Source organism: Bacidia gigantensis, assembly GCF_019456465.1.
Source record: "Bacidia gigantensis strain McMullin 20006 chromosome Unknown contig_245, whole genome shotgun sequence".
In the NCBI taxonomy this organism is placed as follows: domain Eukaryota; kingdom Fungi; phylum Ascomycota; class Lecanoromycetes; order Lecanorales; family Ramalinaceae; genus Bacidia; species Bacidia gigantensis.
In genome coordinates, this window is record NW_025408601.1 from 1,395,434 (window position 1) to 1,412,723 (window position 17,290).

The window sequence follows — 17,290 nt, forward strand, 5'->3', positions numbered from 1 at the left end:
GAGCCGCTAGCTTGTCCCACATGTCGGAACCTCACGGTTGTTCTATGTCCCAGTATCGCTAGTTAATTGATCACCACCATGGCGACGCAGCAAAGTGTGCAGTGCTTCGGCAAGAAGAAGACTGCAACAGCAGTCGCGCACTGCAAGGTAAGGATGTGTTGATGTCGAACATCGCGTGGAATTCCAAAATTTACTGACTGCAAGGTCAGGCTGGCAAAGGTCTTGTCAAGGTCAACGGCAGCCCACTCGCCCTCGTACAGCCAGAGATACTTCGATTCAAAGTAAATTGCACAACACCCGTTTCAGACAGGCTTTCCGACGTTCGAAAAGGGTAGCCGGCTAACACTTTATTCCTTGCTTAGGTCTACGAACCTCTCCTCATCGTTGGTCTTGACAAATTCGCCAATGTGGACATTCGAGTCAGGGTAAATGGAGGCGGTCACACTTCACAGATATACGCTGTTCGGCAGGCCATCGCAAAGAGCATAGTGGCATACTATCAGAAATATGTGGACGAATACGCAAAGAATCAGTTGAAGCAAGCGCTAGTGCAATACGACAGGACCTTACTGGTGGCGGATAACAGGAGATGTGAGCCCAAGAAATTTGGAGGTATGTTGATAAGTGTGGGTATGAATCTGTTCGGAGCGTGTATGTTGATAGTGTCACAGGTCCGGGCGCGAGAGCGAGATATCAAAAATCATACCGTTAGCGAAGGTATCAAAACGAATATCCATATTGAATGTAGACAAATTATCAAGGCATACACCCACATTTCGCCAGCTCGAAATTTGACAAATTTGATTGCAAAGACTGTTCGCAAAATCTTCGATTTGCAGGGATTTAGCCATCGCGTCACTCGCGATCGCCTCTCCCTGAGCTTGTCGTCTTACCCTCATCGCAAGTCATACTGATTTCAAACGTGATTACCGTATGCCTGTCGCAAAGAAATCTCCATGCCAGCGTTAGATAAGTCAAACATAAATCATCTTATCAGGAATCCTATGCTCAATCTACAGCGAAGCAATTGCTCTTCCAAACCCAGTCACCTAAACGATCATACTGAATGTCTTTTATTACTTGACGATATCGTTCAAGCTTGGAACTGTGCATATGCCTTACCATTTTGAATACCCTTAGTATGCTAATGGTAGACTTATTGCCTAGATTCACGTGTTATCGAGCTCCACGATGACGGGCGCATATTCTCCGTCTTCTTCCTCATCCATGCCATTCAGAACTATGCCTACTGTCTCGCCATCTTCAAGCTCCAACGTTCCTCTTTTGACGTAATTCTCTGTCAAGTTCCAGTCATACATTCTACTCAACGTCTGTTCAAGCTCTTCCATTTCTTCCTTTACGTCTTCGCCTTCAGGCAAAGAGAAAGCCTGCCCCAGTATCTGTTTGAAACCTTTCAATCTACTTTTCAACAGTGATCCACCCTCGTCTGTCATATCAAATAGACCTCCTTCAACATCCTCACACCTTTCGATTTGCTTCCTCAGTAAAACCAAAAAATCCACGAAGAATTGCTCATGCTCACGCAGCGCTCTTCTACATGTCAAGACCAAGTTCAAGCACCTCTTCCACTCTTCCAAGCAAGAGTAGTTTGCCAGTGTCAAGATCATGATGAAGCAAACCTCCATCTGCCCCAGAAGTATATGCCCCCAGCCATGCGTGTCACTTTTCCATCTCTTGACAAGGCCTTCAAGTGCCCAGGTTCTATCGATAGCTGCATCGGTTCGCTCCCTGCCAACAGCCTCTTTCGGCCATGTTCGCTTAAGATCAATGCCTAAAACTCCAAGCTTCCGTTCCTCATATCCAATTTCTTCAATATTCAACCCAGGGATATCGTCTTGATCCACAGTAGCGCAACCTGCTGAGTTGAGACTCCAGTGATCGTTTTGGGATAGATGTCTCAGCGTCTGAGGCGTGACGTGTGTTGTGAGTAAGTCCCAATCGCCAGACTCAATTAGTGCTTCCTTCTGCGCGCGTTGCCGATAAGGACTGAGACCAGTGTCCCAGATGTCGGTCAGCTTTGCTCGGTAGCTCTCAGTATCATTTAGCGACGTGAGGCAGCCTCTCTGACTGTCCCATTTGCACACAATGAGAAGTGGCGCTAAATCTCTGTTCGGCTGAGGTACATGAAACCAGAAGCCGTCTCGTAGGGAAAGAGATGAAGTCTCAGAGGTGAAGATGAAATGAAAGCCTGGCGGAAGATCTTTGATTCCTAGGAACCTAGGAGACGTTGTAAATGATAAAAGATCAATTCCACATAAGATCGAGGGAGGTATATCGATCAGAAGTATTGCGGGTGTATAGGTATGGTTTTGCAGAGTCATGAAGATCGTTCTTTAGAGCTCAGGCGGAAGAGGTCGGGGAGATCATAGCACTTCATATAGCCCTAGAACCTTCCCCTTTCGGACTTGCTTTGGCTTGAAGCTCCACGCCCTTTTACAGACAAAACTCAAAACTAGCCATCTTCATCACCTATCCCACATCCCACATGCCACCAAATGAATGAGATATAAAGCTCCCAGGATGCAAGCTACAATTGAGCCCTGGAGCTTGGCACAAGCCACTGTGAAGGAAGTCAATGAATGCCTCTGCAAGGCCAAATCGAAAGTACAGCACCGCCTACGTTCCCATGGAGCCACCTTCGAAAACATCAGATGGTAATGAGTCGTAAAATTAATGCGTCGGATGTTTATGATACTCCTAGAACCAACGGTCGCCAGGTATTGTGTCTCATCTCGCTTCGAAAGCGACGCACTGGACTAGAATCGTCTGCAAAATTTGAGAGGCACGCTCCGATAACAATCTGAACCGACGGCGAGATGGCCGTGGATAGTCAATCGTTTGCCAATGGTACAGACAATGACACCCACATAACGGATAGTGCAATTGTGGGAATCATTGGGATGGGTGACATGGGTAAGATGTACGCAAGAAGGATCGGCGCCGCCGGTTGGAGGTACGTTGTAAGTCCTTTTCAGACTTCCCCATTAAGTTCTATGATGACTTGAGTGCATTTGGCTCGAGTATGGCTTTCAGGCGGCGCTTTATACTGTTATGGTATCTCGTCGACTGGGAGCTCATCAATGATGTAAACGCTCGCTACCTTAATTTCTATATGTCTGAAAAATCCCTGTTTTCAAGCGATACAATTATTGGATGAAAATGACTATGGCTAATATGGCACATGGACAGCTTATGGATACATTTCGCTTAAGATATCCCATCCTGAACGAGCACTGACGGCGACATGCGTGAAGAGTAAAAGCTTGCGATCAGCCCGAGAAGTACGATGCATTGCGCGCTGAGTTCTCGGAGAATGTATGTCGACCTTAGTGGAATAGTTGTTCGTTGCTTACTTGAGGTCAGAGCAATGTGGAGGTCCTTCAAGATGGACATCTAGTTTCTAGGTGCAGCGATTATATTCTGTACAGTGTTGAAGCGGCCTTCATCAATGATGTTGTAAAAAAGTATGGCTCATGTAGGCCCCTCTGTAAGCTGCAATGTCAATTCAAAGCTAACAAGACCTAGCAACCAAATATGGGGCTATCGTCGGGGGTCAAACATCTTGTAAAGCACCAGAAATTGCTGCTTTCTATGAGCACCTTCCACCAGATGTCGAAATCGTTTCTTGCCATTCTCTTCACGGGCCAAGCGTCGATCCAAAGGGGCAACCGCTCGTCATCATTCGTGAGAGAGCGTCGGAGAAAAGTTTCGCTTTAGTGAGGGCCATATTAGCTTGCTTCCAATCCAAGAATGTCTGCCTCTCCGCCGCAGAACACGATCGCATTACTGCTGATACCCAAGCCGTGACTCACGCTGCGTTTCTAAGTATGGGTACTGCATGGCAAGCCAACAATCAATTTCCCTGGGAGATCGGCCGCTATATCGGTGGCATTGAGAACGTCAAGTGCAACATTATGCTGCGAATATATTCCAACCGATGGCACGTCTATGCTGGATTGGCCATATTGAATCCGCAGGCCAAAGAGCAAATACGTCAGTATGCACAGTCCTGTAAGCGAAGCGTCCCCTGTCAGTAAGATTGAACTCACATGTCATGCTAGCAACGGAGTTGTTCAAGCTTATGCTCAGTGGAAATCGCAAAGAATTCGAAGTACGCATAAGGTCTGCAGGCGAAGCTGTATTTGGGTCTGCGAGAGACTCTAAAGAATTGCTTTTACGGGACGACCTACTTGATCGCTTCTCATTGAGCAATGTTTCCCAAGAGCGAACGCCAAATAACCATCTCAGTCTTTTGGCCATGGTCGATTGCTGGTCTAAGTTAGGCATCGTACCTTATGAACATATGATATGTTCGACACCTGTATGTCTTTGCCTACTCATGTCCTGGTTGCATAAATCGTGTTGAAGCACGCTTACAAGGTTGCCAGCCATTCCGTCTTTGGCTTGGGGTGACCGAGTACCTGTTCAAATCGTCGCTTTTAGACGAAGCTATAGAGACCGCCTTCAATGATCTGTCATTTCGTGCAGATGATCTAGAATTCACCGTTGCCGCTAGGGTTAGTGCCATGCTTCCCTTGACTCCCCTGCATGAAATAGACAGGTCTTCAGCGGGATCGAGCTTGGCTCCTCCGCGAGTCCATTTAGCACGACAGGCTGACAACTGCACCAGGACTGGTCCGCATGTGTCTCGTTCGGTGACTTTCCTTCCTACAAGGATCGGTTTGAGCGCATTCAGAGATATTTCGAGCCACGTTTCCCGGATGCCACCCGAATAGGCAATGAGATGATCAAAACCATTCTGGCAAAGACTTGATATGGACGACGAAACAAGATCGCTGCAAATGAAGCAGCCGGCATCCAGATCTCAATTGCTCTTTGGCAACCAGCGAGGTGGAAACATAGATTTTGAAATTGTAAATGCTTGCAAAGCGTCCTGTGAGCGTGTGTTTGGAATGATTCGAGCAGTCTGTGCCCTGCCTTGGACGGCTCTATGCTCTGCTGGTGGTTACATGTAGCGGAATATGAACCAGCTTATGCTATGAATTGAGGTCATTGCAATCGTGTTGGCATCTGAAAAGGGTTGAGGCGTGTTTAGCTGCAGATTTGTGCATGAACTTGTTGATTGCCATCGAAGCGCGCCAAGCCTGCCGCACCTTCCTTCACCCACATCACATCTTCTTATCGATTTCTTTCATGAGCTCTCGTTGCAATCGCCACCGAGAGACATCATGGCGGCTACTGTAAATATCGACCAAGCATACTTTGAGACCCTCTTACGTCGGTAACAATGCCCTAGAGCGTCCTCGTTTGAAACGCTGCTAACCTTACGAAAGTGCTGAATTCGTCTGTATTGCCTACATCGAATGACCTGGTTAAAGCTGAACAGCTCCACAAGCATACTACAGGAAAAGACCTGACAACTTCTTTGAACATACCTACCGTCACTATTCCCAAAGTCGACCACGACAATCTCGTAAGGTATCACTCTTCTCTCCTAGCAACCCTCCATTGACTTGCCAACACAGCTTCATATGGCTCAAGAATACAGTAGGCCTCTCCCTTACGACGACAACTCTGACCCTGAATAATATTTCTCAAAGTTGGAAGAAACTAGACTCACATCATTGATAGCAAGCCTGAGAGATTCCTTGTACCGAGGTGGCATTACACCAGAGACCTTGGAGGTAACGAATTCTTTGTCAGGGCATGTCTCTCATACTAATCTTGCAGATTCTTATTCGCGGCGAAAATACCCATGTCTCGTCCAACGCTCCAATGGAAAGTTTGGAAGGGGATGATGGGAAGGCAAGCCTCTTCGTACGGCCAACAAAGACGCATATAACGATTTCCCGAGACCTCAACCCTACCGCCGACTCTGCACATTTTCATTCAGGTGCACCCAGGTCTTGGGCAGATGAACAAGCTTACACCAAGCCAAAGGCCAGTTTTTTACGCCAGAATAGTTCTCAACAAGACGATGTCTCATTCACGCCTGAATATGAGAAAGAAGATGGCTTCTCTGCGCCTGCGAGAAGCGATCGACCCTTCTACGCAAGAGCAGAGCAACGATCAATTGTCATGAAAGGCCTTCCTGAAAAAGCGACCCATAAGGACATTGTGAACTTTGTCCGTGGCGGTGCAGTTCTGGATATCTACCTGCGTACCAACGACCGAAGTGCTAGCATATCATTCGTTGAAGGTGCCGCCGCTCATCAATTCATGGCCTATGCGAAGAGGAATGATATTTATCTTCAGGGAAAGAGGGTACGTTTCCGCTTGGCTTGCTGAAATTCCAACTGACATTGGTCGTGCAGCTTGAATTTTCATGGAACGAGCGACAGTTTATTCTCCCGGGCCATGTTGCTAACAAGATAGGGATCGGCGCTACTCGCAATCTTGTCATTCGAGGCGTACACAACAACATCACGGAGGAACGTCTTCGCGATGATCTAGACCACATACACAATTTGGTCGTAATAGAGGTGACTTTCGAGCGCGGAGATGCCTTCATTGAGCTGAATTCTATTCACAATTCACTCTTCGCAAGGACGTGCATGATGTCTCGTACAGGCTATAGGGGCATGAAGATTGAATGGTATCCAGACGAATGCAGTCAGCCATTGCCTAAGAAGCAATCAAATTTCAGAAAAGAGAACAGGGTGCCATCGCCTTCAAAGAGGCTCAACACAGCTGTCAATCGCTTCCAGATGCTCGGCATCGATGGTACCGAGGACGGTTCTTCAACAGACGAAGAGCCAGGTACCCTATCGAACTTTTCATCTCTCAACGTAAACTCAAGGTCCCCTTGGAATGTTCGACCCATTGCCGCCTGAATTGAAGGGCACCGGATCAGTTTGGAGTCTTATGGAGACACTTCAGGTTTCGCTTGCAACAGTGGTATTGAGCCATACAATTCGATTCACTGGACATACTTCCTCGTCCTTTTTGCGCAGGGCAGAACCATTTGTAAGCTTATACCGGGGGTTGTTCATTTGTTTAGCGTCACGAATATGAGATACCCCCTTTGATTGCACGATGCTGCTTGTGTCGTCTTGGTTGTAAAGGTGAAGGAGCTCAAGGAGGACTCGTCGGCCAACGCTGAAGTCAATTTGAGGTCTTGAGACTTTTCAAGTATTTGTGCACTTCATAGATTCAATGATATGACTTGAAAGGCATATTTCATTCTCAAAGTCTCGATTTATCTTCATGCCTGTAGGTATAATGCCATCCTTCTGCCCCCAGATCAGCCCGAACTCGATAATTCTTCTCTGCCTCCTCCACAATTTCCATGTCTATTGTGACAATGCTCATTCCCTCTGCCGTAGTTTTCATTGTCTCCTCCCCCTTGGCGCCAACAAATGGTAGTGTTACACGACTCAAGCCAGCATACGCCCCATTCTCAAGATCCCCAGGCGGGGCCCCGGCATTCACAAAAATGACACAACACGTATTTTCGAACGCCCTCGCCGTCAACATGCTCTCTAACAGCAACGCCTCTGTCCTTAGGTTGAGATTCCGCGCATACTCCGAACAATCATTGATGCCCCAAAATGTCGGTATGATGACCGTCTTTGCGCCCTTGGCGATGAGTTCCCTGAAAGCTTCGGGAAACGCTAAATCCCAACAGACAAGTAATCCAACCTTTCCCAGTGGCGTGTCAAATGCGTCGTGGGGGTCATACGTTGAGCTGACGAGGTGTTTTCGCTCCGGATGCCACAGATTCTTCTTCTGATATCTGCTCAGAATCTTGCCTCCGTTATCAATGAAGTAGGCCACATTCTGTAGGGTCTCTTCCCCGGTAACCTCGTCTTTGTGGAGTTCGACGATTGTGCCAGGCACGATGCTGATGTCGCACTCAGCCGCTAGGCCTTGATAGCGGGCTAGGAAGACGCTCCATTGGGCACAGATCTCCTTGAACTTTGGGTCCCGCGGTATCCAGCTCGTCAGATGGTATTCGGGGAGAACGGCAAGGTGAGCACCTTGTGCAGCTGCGGCATGAATGAAGATGGACGCCCTGTTGAAATTGTCTTCAGCGTCGACAGGCTGTGAGTGTGTCAGAGAAATGTATGATGCTTAGAGGATCGGGATACTCGCCTTACTTTTGCATAGAGTTGAATAAGTGCGACCTTATACTCGGGTGCCATCTTGCGCAATTGATCACATACGGACGAGCTGAGGGGCTGGCCGAAGGCCGGATTCAGGCTTTTGTTTTGAAACCACTCGAATACCGCCCTAAGACTCCTCATAAAGACCCCTCGAAGCACAATCATTCCGGGCCGATATGCGCCCATAGCGACCCGGAAGCTATACCAGAAAAGGCCCCGCTTCTCCGCTTCACTGGCCCTGGGAAACGTGTAAAATACGCCTTTTCGTAATTTATTATCCTGAAACCCACACGTAACAACCTTCGGGCACACAGCAAAATCAACAGACATGGCACTCCATCAGCGCCAGCCGTATGAAACGGTGGATAAGCAAAGAGCGACGGACGATGGTCTGGATCAGGAAGATGATGCGCTTGCCGGGGATTTCAAGGAACAAGTCCACTTCGACGATGGGATGGACGAGCTGGACAGAACAAACTCTTACGGAGGGAGTGGAGCTGGACCACAAGACATACAAGCCCAACTCACCGCTGCTGCAACACCTTTAGAATATCAAGCAACTCTAGAAACCAAATTCGCAAGCTACGATAATTACTGCAGTCTATTCCACTACATACTCAACTCGGAAGGGCCAGTGGATCTTGAAGTGCCGACAGTTCGTACCCCCGTTTAATCAGAGATTGCCATCATCTATCCGGACTTCGGCAGCTTGCTGACAGATTGATCACAGTACTACTGGGCCTGGGACGTGATAGACGAATTCATCTACCAATTCGAATCCTTCTGCCGCTACCGCAACCGCATCGCACGCTCCTACACCCCTTCTGCCTCCAACGACGAAACCTCCGAAGCCTCACTTTTGCGCGAAAATCCGAATACATGGGGCTGCTACTCCGTCCTCAATGTCCTCTACAGCCTAATACAACGCTCCCAAATCAACGAACAGCTCCTCGCCATGAAGCGCAACGAAGACCCCAACGCCGTGGCCGGCGACTACGGCACTCGCCCTCTCTACCGCATGCTAGGCTATTTCTCAATAATTGGTTTGCTACGTGTGCATTGCTTGCTCGGCGACTTCGCGCTCGCCCTCAAAACGCTCGATGACATCGAGCTAAACAAGAAAGCCATGTTCGCCCGCGTGATGGCCGCCCATTTCACAACATACTACTACGTGGGGTTCAGCTACATGATGCTCCGACGGTACGCAGATGCGATCCGCATGTTCAGCCACATCCTCGTGTACGTGAGCCGGACGAAGAACTTCCAGAAACAAGGGCCCGGGAGTCAATATGACAGTGTGAGCAAGAAAAATGATCAGATGTACGCTCTCATCGCTATCTGTGTCGCTTTCAGCCCCACCAAGCTCGATGATACTATACATACTGCGTTGAGGGAGAAGTACGGGGAGCAGTTGATTCGTTTGCAGCGTGGAGGGCCGGAAAGCCTGCCACTCTTTGAAGAGCTATTCAGGTCTGCGTGCCCGAAATTTATTTCTCCCACGCCGCCGGACTTTGATAATCCGGCGTTGAATGTGGATCCCGTGGATCATCATACTGCCATCTTCATGGCGGAGGTGCGGAATACAATGTTCTCGCCCACCATCAAATCGTACTTGAAGCTGTATACGACAATGGATTTGAAAAAATTAGCCGGGTTCTTGGAGACGGAACCAGAAAAGTTGAGAAGCTGGCTGCTAGTGAACAAGCAGCGGTCGAGGCAGGTGAGATGGAGCGAAGGGGCTTTGCTGGAAGGGGAGGTGGTTAACGGTAGTGAGTTGGATTATGCGTTGCAAGGAGATCTGATACATACGAGTGAGGCGAAGGTAGGACGACGGCTTGTGGATTGGTATCTAAGGAATCTGGCGAGGACGTATTAAGGGAGATGTGACGGCTCCAATTTCAGTGAGCATTAACTGAAACATGTGAACTTTGTCTGAGATGCAGATATGAAATGCTTATGACCGCCAAGACAGGATCTACAAGGCTGTAGTGAAGTCTCTGTTTGCTCTCGAAATGTCATTATGATGAAGACACACGGTTGTTGGACAAGTCCTATATACGTGTTGGGACTGTCTACACCAACGAATTTGGCCTCTTCTGCCTCCCTCTAAAATCTCTATACTCACTATCATTGCCTTCTCTTCTTCCCTCGTCAAGTAATCTACTGACTCTATCCTTCGACTTCTCAAATTTTTGCCTCTTCTCATTCTCAGCATTTCTGACCATTTTCCCTGGTATCCCCTTCCTCTTATGCATCCGCCTTGTCACAAAAGCAGTCAGGCTATCCCGGGTATCTCTACAGACGACCTTGTCCTTCTGCTCCAGTCCCTCCCGACCCTCAGTCAGCACGACGTCAAACACTCTTACCAACTGCTTCACCAACGCCAAAACCTCATTCTCCTTCCGCTGCATATCCAACCAATTCTTCGGTTTCGTCCACGCGAAGCCCAAAGCACTCAAACTGTTCAGCGTACGCACGTGGACGGCTGTTCGGCGGGCGACTTGCATGAGTGTGCGCCAGTCACGAGGCTGCTGACCAAGGGCGGTGTCGAGAAATGAGACAAGGCAGGCTGGGTCAGGCACCTCGAGTGTTTCGGTCATGATGACTACAATTCTCTCAGCGTAGCCGAGGGCGTTCCGATTACGCATGTCGCGGGCGCAAGTAGAGAGCGCGATGCGGAAAGTTTTGCGCTGGAGGCTTATCTTGTGTTGTGAGTCCCGAGGTGGTTCGAGCGCGCCTTTGTGCATCTCTTCTACAATTCCAAGGGCAAGGCGGGAAGCCCGCTGGTAGCGCAGGAGTCGGAGATAGACGTGATAGTTCTCTTGGTCTGGAATGATATTGTACTTATCTGATGAGGTGAGGAGGCCCCAGTAATCTTGCGCTGCACGACCCTGGCGGAGATTGGTACAGGATTCAACCGCTAGGGAAAGGGCGTTGGGGCTCGGGTGAACAAGGCATTGCTCCGGAAGAAATTTCGCCAGAGGATTGGTGAAGATATCGGTGCTTTCGATATCTTCATCTGCGTTTGTGGGTGCATTGGCTAGTGTGTGATCTGTGAGGCTCAAGGCAGAGGAATTGCTATCACCGTCTTCGTCACAGGGTTCAGGGGTGGGTCGAGTACGGTCAGGATCCCTCAACGGAGCAAGCTGTCTTGGTATGTTCATAGTCTGCTCAATCAGTGAAAGAACATCGTCATAGTCATGTTCCGTATTCCCTATCATGAGCAGTCTCCCCATAGCACACACTAGCTCGTCATCAATTTCAAGATCACCTTTCGACCATCGTTCTTTGACCTCGTCCCATATTCTTCTTCCCTGCAATACCGCTCGATCTTGTCGTTCTCGTAAAGCGGCCGAGCCGTGCTCGCCTTTGGAGTCCTCTGTTGCGAAAATCTTGATCGCATTCAAGATGATCGTGAAGGTGCGTTTGTCCGGTGCGGCCGCTCCTGTGACAGGTAGCCTTGCCGCGACCCCAAATACAGCATCGATATTACCAGATCGTGCACACACGTCGAGAACCGCATTAGTATGTATCAACGTAGGTTTGACAGGCGAGTTGTCGGCGAACATTGAGTGATAGATCGCTAGTGCTTTTTCGAGAACCGAAGGACTGGTACGAACGTTGCGGCTGCAGCCTCGAAAGAGTGTGGTGAATGTACGGGCATCAGGTGTCTGAGCTCGCTTTTTCATCTAGATGTAGAGCTTCAGTAAGCAACAAAGCCAGTAAACCTCCAGTGTCCAATGCAGAAACAACATACGTCATTGTATAGTTTCACAGCTTGTTTGACTCTTCCACCTCCCATCTCAAAATCAATCAGGTGGTTCCAGCTGACCGTACAGGGCATGCCCTTACTTGCTCGTTCAACCAAAGCTAATGCCTTCTCATGGCCTGTATCTCCCTTAGTCTTGATCAAATACATGACTCTATCCGCTAGCTTTAATGGATCGTGAATCCATTCCAGCTCTTTATTCAATATCAAGCGACTGGGCGCCTTTGCAATTTTCATAGGGCCTTTAGAATCCTCCTTCTTAAGCTTCACAAACGGAGGAGGATGACCATCAGGTCGTGATGGTAATGCAAGATCTTCGAACTCTGGAGTTTGGTTGGTGGCCGTAGCTACACCTCGCGATCTTGGTGGATGCCAGTGTAGGATTTGGCGATGGAGAGGGCTGGGACGCAACAGTGGAGGTCGGGCGACAAAGACGTCTCCAAGGATGGAGCGCATACAACGGTGTATGCATGCCGGGCAACTAAGCATCAGACAAGCTAGCTCAACAATTCTGGGATGTAGAAAGTGGTCGTTGGTGATTGCCCTTCTCAAATCCCAGCTGGCGAGATTTCTGCAATTTTCGTCGATTTGTTACTAGCGGCAGCTATCATAAGCTTGACAGTAGCTTCCAGACGTCAACATTATTGGCGTTGACGTGTTGACGTGTTGACGTGTTGACGTTTGGTGGGAGCTAGTTACCCTACAGTCGAAGGGTGGGAGGGTGGTGGGCTGTTCAACAAGTCCAGTATAAAATTTCCACTTCCGGTAAGGCAAGATGATTTCAGTCTGTTTACCAATTACCACTGCGCCGGTTCTTGACACGGCCACTACTTTAGATCGAACCGCCCTCACGGCACGCAGTCTTAGTTGGTGACCTTAGTTAATAGTTAAAAATATTGATTTGCCCCTTACTCGACGCAGTTACCTTCATCTTACCACGTCAACTAAATTAGCACGCAGTAGTCTGCCTTTGCCACGTTCGCCAGCATAATAATATTATTTTAAGACGAGATAAACGCCGGTGCATATTCGGCAGGGTGACGCTAGCTGTACAGAGCCGCAACTTATATTCCCAGCCTACTCGTCTGGCGTAAATCAAGAACAAGTGGTGCATACTGGACAGGGAACATGAGAGCGTGAGACTAGGTACTGCATTATGACTAGAACTAAACAATCTGGACTAGACAGCGCCTTCCAATACACTAGCTATAACAAAGGCTCTGTCTGCGTCCTGGCGTTGCTGAAGTTGGTATCACTCCAAGAATCGCTGATGACCCTGGCCGCCCTTGCCTCCAACCACAAAGATCACACTTCCAGCCAGCGATCACCTTTCGACATAATGAAAATTTGAACGCGCGTCAATGATGCGAGATCCACCCAATGCCGTCCGCGATGTCATAAACTACCTTCCCCGACTCGTGAGACTGAGAGACCACACCAAGAGAAAGGAAATCCGTAAAGGCTCGCGCGATAGCCATGTGGCCGCGCAGGCTCGAGGTGTGTGTGAGGAGAGGGGAAGAAAATCGTGAAACCGTAGATCGGTTTGCTCATAACAAGTATCCGCGCTTGAGGACTCCGCCTGGCTATGCAATTGAGACCGCCGCCGTGTAGGACTGCTTTCCTCCACTTCCTCCATTATGATTACAGCGACCTTTCCAGAATCTGGCTCATTGGGGTATCGTAAACGATGTCTCCAAGGGAAGCATCAAATCAAGCGAGCTAATTCATAGCGGAGCATAGCTGGTGCGGCCTTAGTTCCTGAAGCGTGAGATTAGTAAGATGGCCTCGCAGTACAGCAGTTTCGAGGGTGGGAGGAATAACACACATTTGCTGGCCCTGTCCATACGGCGAATGCGGGTATCCCGGATAGACCTGACCGTTGCTCCCAGCTTGGTACATTTGATCCACCCCGCTGGGGTATTGCTGCGGTACCTGTCCACCGGATGGACCGTAGCCGATTGGGGGAAGTTGAGGTCGATTACCTCCAGATGGATAGTTCGGGCCCTGAGGCTGGTTCGGATCACTCGGTTGGTTTTCTGGTGGGCCGCCATTCTGTTGTCGCGCTCGCTCGTCTTCAGCTTTACGCTGACTCTCCTCTTCCTTCTTTCGTTGCTTCCATTCCTTCCTGATTTCTTTGAATTCTGCATAAAATTTGGTTAGCGAAGACTAGACGTTAGCGTGCAGATAGGGCATAAATTTAGGTACAGGGCTGAATGCACGAGGTGCGTCGCGCATACGCCGTTCATGGGTTCACCAATATCGCCAAGACATGCAGATAAGTGATCCACCTACATGACTTTGCATCCGACGGTAGAGATAGAGGACGGTCTAACGTACCTTCTGGTGTCCTCTTTGTGCCATGTGACTGCATTGTGACGTGCGCATTCAGATGGTTCAGAGTACCATATGCCTTTTCGCAACCTTGCCACCCACACTTGTACATCCTTTCAATTTCTTCGTACCGCCGACGGGGGCGCTTGTGTTGCTGAGCGCCGGGGATGGGGACGAATGAATAGACCTGAGAGAGCGGGTGAGGACTCTGCGGTAAAAACTAAGTCCTGGAATGGTAAGGAACTACTGGTACCACTTACCTGACCTGGTCGCGGTCCAGCACTCGCTGGCGTCCCAGATGCTGCGCTGCCCGGCGAGCTATATGGTCCACCAGGCATTCCATGGGGGTAACCAGGGTGTTGCGGTGGCCAATGATGCTGTGGATAACCTGGAGGGGGGTGTCCTTGGTATTGGGACATGTCATGAGGCGCATAGGGTGAGTAGGGAGGGTAGGTCGGACTCGACGCGGCGATGTTTGGATCTACAGGCACTTCGGAGTTAGACTTCATTTGCTGCTGCGGGTGTTGATGGTCATCTTGATGTCCATCTTGCAAAGACATTGACGGACTTGTGGTTTGTTGAGCCATTATTCCTGTTCAAGGATGCTCTCCGATTTCCTGAGTGTTGTTGCTTGGTTGGTACCGCGCGTGCGCCAGGCGCGAGAGCTCGTCGTTGATCTCCTTCAAAAATATGAAGGTGCCAAAGCGTGTGAGGCGAAAGGAAATTGCAAGTATTGTGGGGTTGCGCGACTCGTCTAAATGAACAACACTGAAAGAAGATGTGTCCACGAGTTCAATTGCGACAACTATTCTACCGCTTCTGTTGACACAAGGACGCGACTGCTGACCAAACACATGTTAGCATTTGGACTTCATCACCACCTGGTGGTGACGGTGGCAAGTCTGAGGTGAGACTTACAGCTTCGCGATGTAGAATGTGTGGCAGGCTTGGGCGAATAGCCTCTAGCTTGAAGCAATCGAGGTTATACCGGTAGCCAGGCGTCAAAAGAAGTAGTTTGACAACACTAGACGAATGCTGGTGCGGAGGCCTCTTGTACTAGTAGCCCGACCAAGGCGTGGTGATTTCCAGGAACCGATCAGTTCAGTGGTTTCCGAGCAGGCTCCGTCTCTCGGCTGGGATAGTCGTTTAATCCACAAGTTGACTTTTGGGTTACCAGCAATATGGCGTAAACAGAACCAGGCGCGGTGAGCGTAGCCTCCAACACTAGGAAGCTTAGTCTTAGTGAGAGCGGTTTGATAGCGTTGGTTGAAAAGTAGACACCGGCGCGAAAACTCTAAAGACTTGAAGACTTTCGAGTCCAAGCTTTTCGCGCTTTTCGAGCAAATAATGGGCTTGGGATGAGTGATTTCAGGCGGCTGAAGGGAGCACGGGAAACTACAATGTCTTTGTCTCTGGAGCCAACACGTGTGACGACAAGAGATTAGTGATGCGATCGAGAGTCGCACCGCCGGGCGAAATTATGTGAGCAGACAGGGGAAGAAGCGAGCGGAGTAACCGCCACACCAGTTCTCGGACTAGGAATATTATTCGTGGGGCAAATTTCCACGATCTGGTCCTGTTTGTTGCTACTTACTTCTCCTCGCTTGTGCGAGATTTTAAAGTTTGCAAAGGAGAAGGTGTTCGAGGCTTGTTGAGTCCCACCGAAGCAACGTGCGGCCTCGAAGGAGAGATAGCCAGGACCGCGATCGACAAAGATCTTCGACATGCACTGGCGTTAAACTCTTATGGATCGATGCCCCTCTGCACGTTGACTGGCAAGGCAGCACTTGGACCGTCAGCCCGGGACAAGCAGCAGCAGCGGCCCAGCCTACAAATCAAGGTACAGCAGCGAACTCAAATGCCGGTGAGCTTTCCTCTTCGGCCTTGCCTGAAGTTTGAGGAATAACGAGGATCCTGCTCTCGCCTTTGCGAGTTTGCGATACCGGACGGGGGCGAGATTTGGCAGCTGTAAAGCAGACTTTGGGATCTTCCCCGCAGCTGATTTGCACGTAATCGAGATATCCCACTGTTAGGGACTTGGGGCCAGCACTGGCGTGATTTGCTGGCGCGCGCGGAGATGATAGTAGTCGAGGCTCTAGTTTTGCAAAGCCGGGAGGCTGGGGCTGGAGGAAATGATTAGACAGTTTTAGGTAAGAGATCTAGCTTCTGGTCGATTGATACCTTTTTGGCCTCCAATCGATCAATATGGCTGAGCGGAGATGACGAGACTCTGTGTTTCGGGATCCTTGGAACTCCCTTCGCAAGTCCTTCCGGGTCCGGAATTGATTATTGATGGATGATTTCCCAACAACCTGGAGCATTTACTTCTCGAATTACCGGCGCTCTCGTCGAAAAGGAACGCGCCCGGTCGACCTGCTGTCGCAAATGATGCGAAGATTGCGACCGCGTGCGATTTCCGTCGTCACACACTTGTCCAGTCGCTCCCAAGCTGGTATAATCTCAGCGGGGCGCAATGGGAGGACCTTCTCGATATTACGATTGGTGAGGTTTTCCTAGATTTGGCCTAGGTGCAGCAATAGCGCGAGTTTTTGATGAGGCTAGGATGGTGATGGTTAGGGTGGATGGTTAAGGGTACTTAGTGTGAGTTAGGGGGAACAGAGAAGGTTGGAGTGTTGGAAGGGAGACGAGAAATCGCGCGGTATTATTGCCCAAAATTACATGACTCCATCTTGGCGCTGCTCTAGACCCCACTAGTACCACCGCTCTGTTTGCTCCTTCTTCTTCAGTGCTCCCCTGATTCACTCTCGAAATTACTCAATACCGAGTGCCCTGATCTGACAGGATGACAGTAATCTATACAACTCGGCTTTCCCGAGCTTCTACGCCTGCAATTTGGGTCCTGTCGAAGGCATCAGTTGATATAAGCTGTGCCACTTCCCACCCGTCGTGCAACACAATGATGTCGTCTCATCTCGTAAAATGCAGCGTGGGGAACATTCCGATCAATCAATCATCTGCTGCCTTGTGGGAGTGTATCTGCTTCTTGGATGGTGGTGTGTCGACTCATCTGAAGGGCCGATAAGTCAGATATAGGGGCAGCCCAATGAATTCAAAATGACTACAGGTAATGCTGTGGGGTCGA

General features: G+C 49.4%; 6 protein-coding genes across 6 annotated transcripts; 3 read left to right on the forward strand and 3 right to left on the reverse strand.

The window, feature by feature from the left end:
* Window positions 1–78: 78 nt before the first annotated feature.
* RPS16 (40S ribosomal protein S16) lies at window positions 79–712 on the forward strand (the record flags this gene model as incomplete). The annotated part of the gene is made up of 4 exons (XM_044813988.1): window positions 79–147; window positions 210–281; window positions 363–612; window positions 672–712. The coding sequence occupies 4 exons, from the start codon at window positions 79–81 to the stop codon at window positions 710–712; spliced, it is 432 nt and encodes a 143-aa protein (XP_044669289.1).
* Window positions 713–1,169: 457 nt separating this feature from the next.
* KY384_005489 (uncharacterized protein) lies at window positions 1,170–2,342 on the reverse strand (the record flags this gene model as incomplete). The annotated part of the gene is made up of 1 exon (XM_044813989.1): window positions 1,170–2,342. One exon carries the CDS (start codon window positions 2,340–2,342, stop codon window positions 1,170–1,172), a length of 1,173 nt encoding a protein of 390 aa, XP_044669290.1.
* Window positions 2,343–2,837: 495 nt separating this feature from the next.
* Window positions 2,838–6,815, forward strand: KY384_005490 (uncharacterized protein; the record flags this gene model as incomplete). The annotated part of the gene is made up of 7 exons (XM_044813990.1): window positions 2,838–2,974; window positions 3,276–3,336; window positions 3,771–4,032; window positions 4,083–4,342; window positions 4,410–4,538; window positions 5,686–6,246; window positions 6,297–6,815. 7 exons carry the CDS (start codon window positions 2,838–2,840, stop codon window positions 6,813–6,815), a joined length of 1,929 nt encoding a protein of 642 aa, XP_044669291.1.
* A 352-nt stretch (window positions 6,816–7,167) lies between these two features.
* On the reverse strand, window positions 7,168–8,252 carry KY384_005491 (uncharacterized protein; the record flags this gene model as incomplete). Its single annotated transcript, XM_044813991.1, has 2 exons — window positions 7,168–8,025; window positions 8,082–8,252. The coding sequence occupies 2 exons, from the start codon at window positions 8,250–8,252 to the stop codon at window positions 7,168–7,170; spliced, it is 1,029 nt and encodes a 342-aa protein (XP_044669292.1).
* A 163-nt stretch (window positions 8,253–8,415) lies between these two features.
* On the forward strand, window positions 8,416–9,963 carry KY384_005492 (uncharacterized protein; the record flags this gene model as incomplete). Its single annotated transcript, XM_044813992.1, has 2 exons — window positions 8,416–8,742; window positions 8,818–9,963. The coding sequence occupies 2 exons, from the start codon at window positions 8,416–8,418 to the stop codon at window positions 9,961–9,963; spliced, it is 1,473 nt and encodes a 490-aa protein (XP_044669293.1).
* Window positions 9,964–10,159: 196 nt separating this feature from the next.
* On the reverse strand, window positions 10,160–14,696 carry KY384_005493 (uncharacterized protein; the record flags this gene model as incomplete). Its single annotated transcript, XM_044813993.1, has 5 exons — window positions 10,160–11,776; window positions 11,845–12,256; window positions 13,682–13,997; window positions 14,194–14,395; window positions 14,448–14,696. The coding sequence occupies 5 exons, from the start codon at window positions 14,694–14,696 to the stop codon at window positions 10,160–10,162; spliced, it is 2,796 nt and encodes a 931-aa protein (XP_044669294.1).
* Window positions 14,697–17,290: the final 2,594 nt, after the last annotated feature.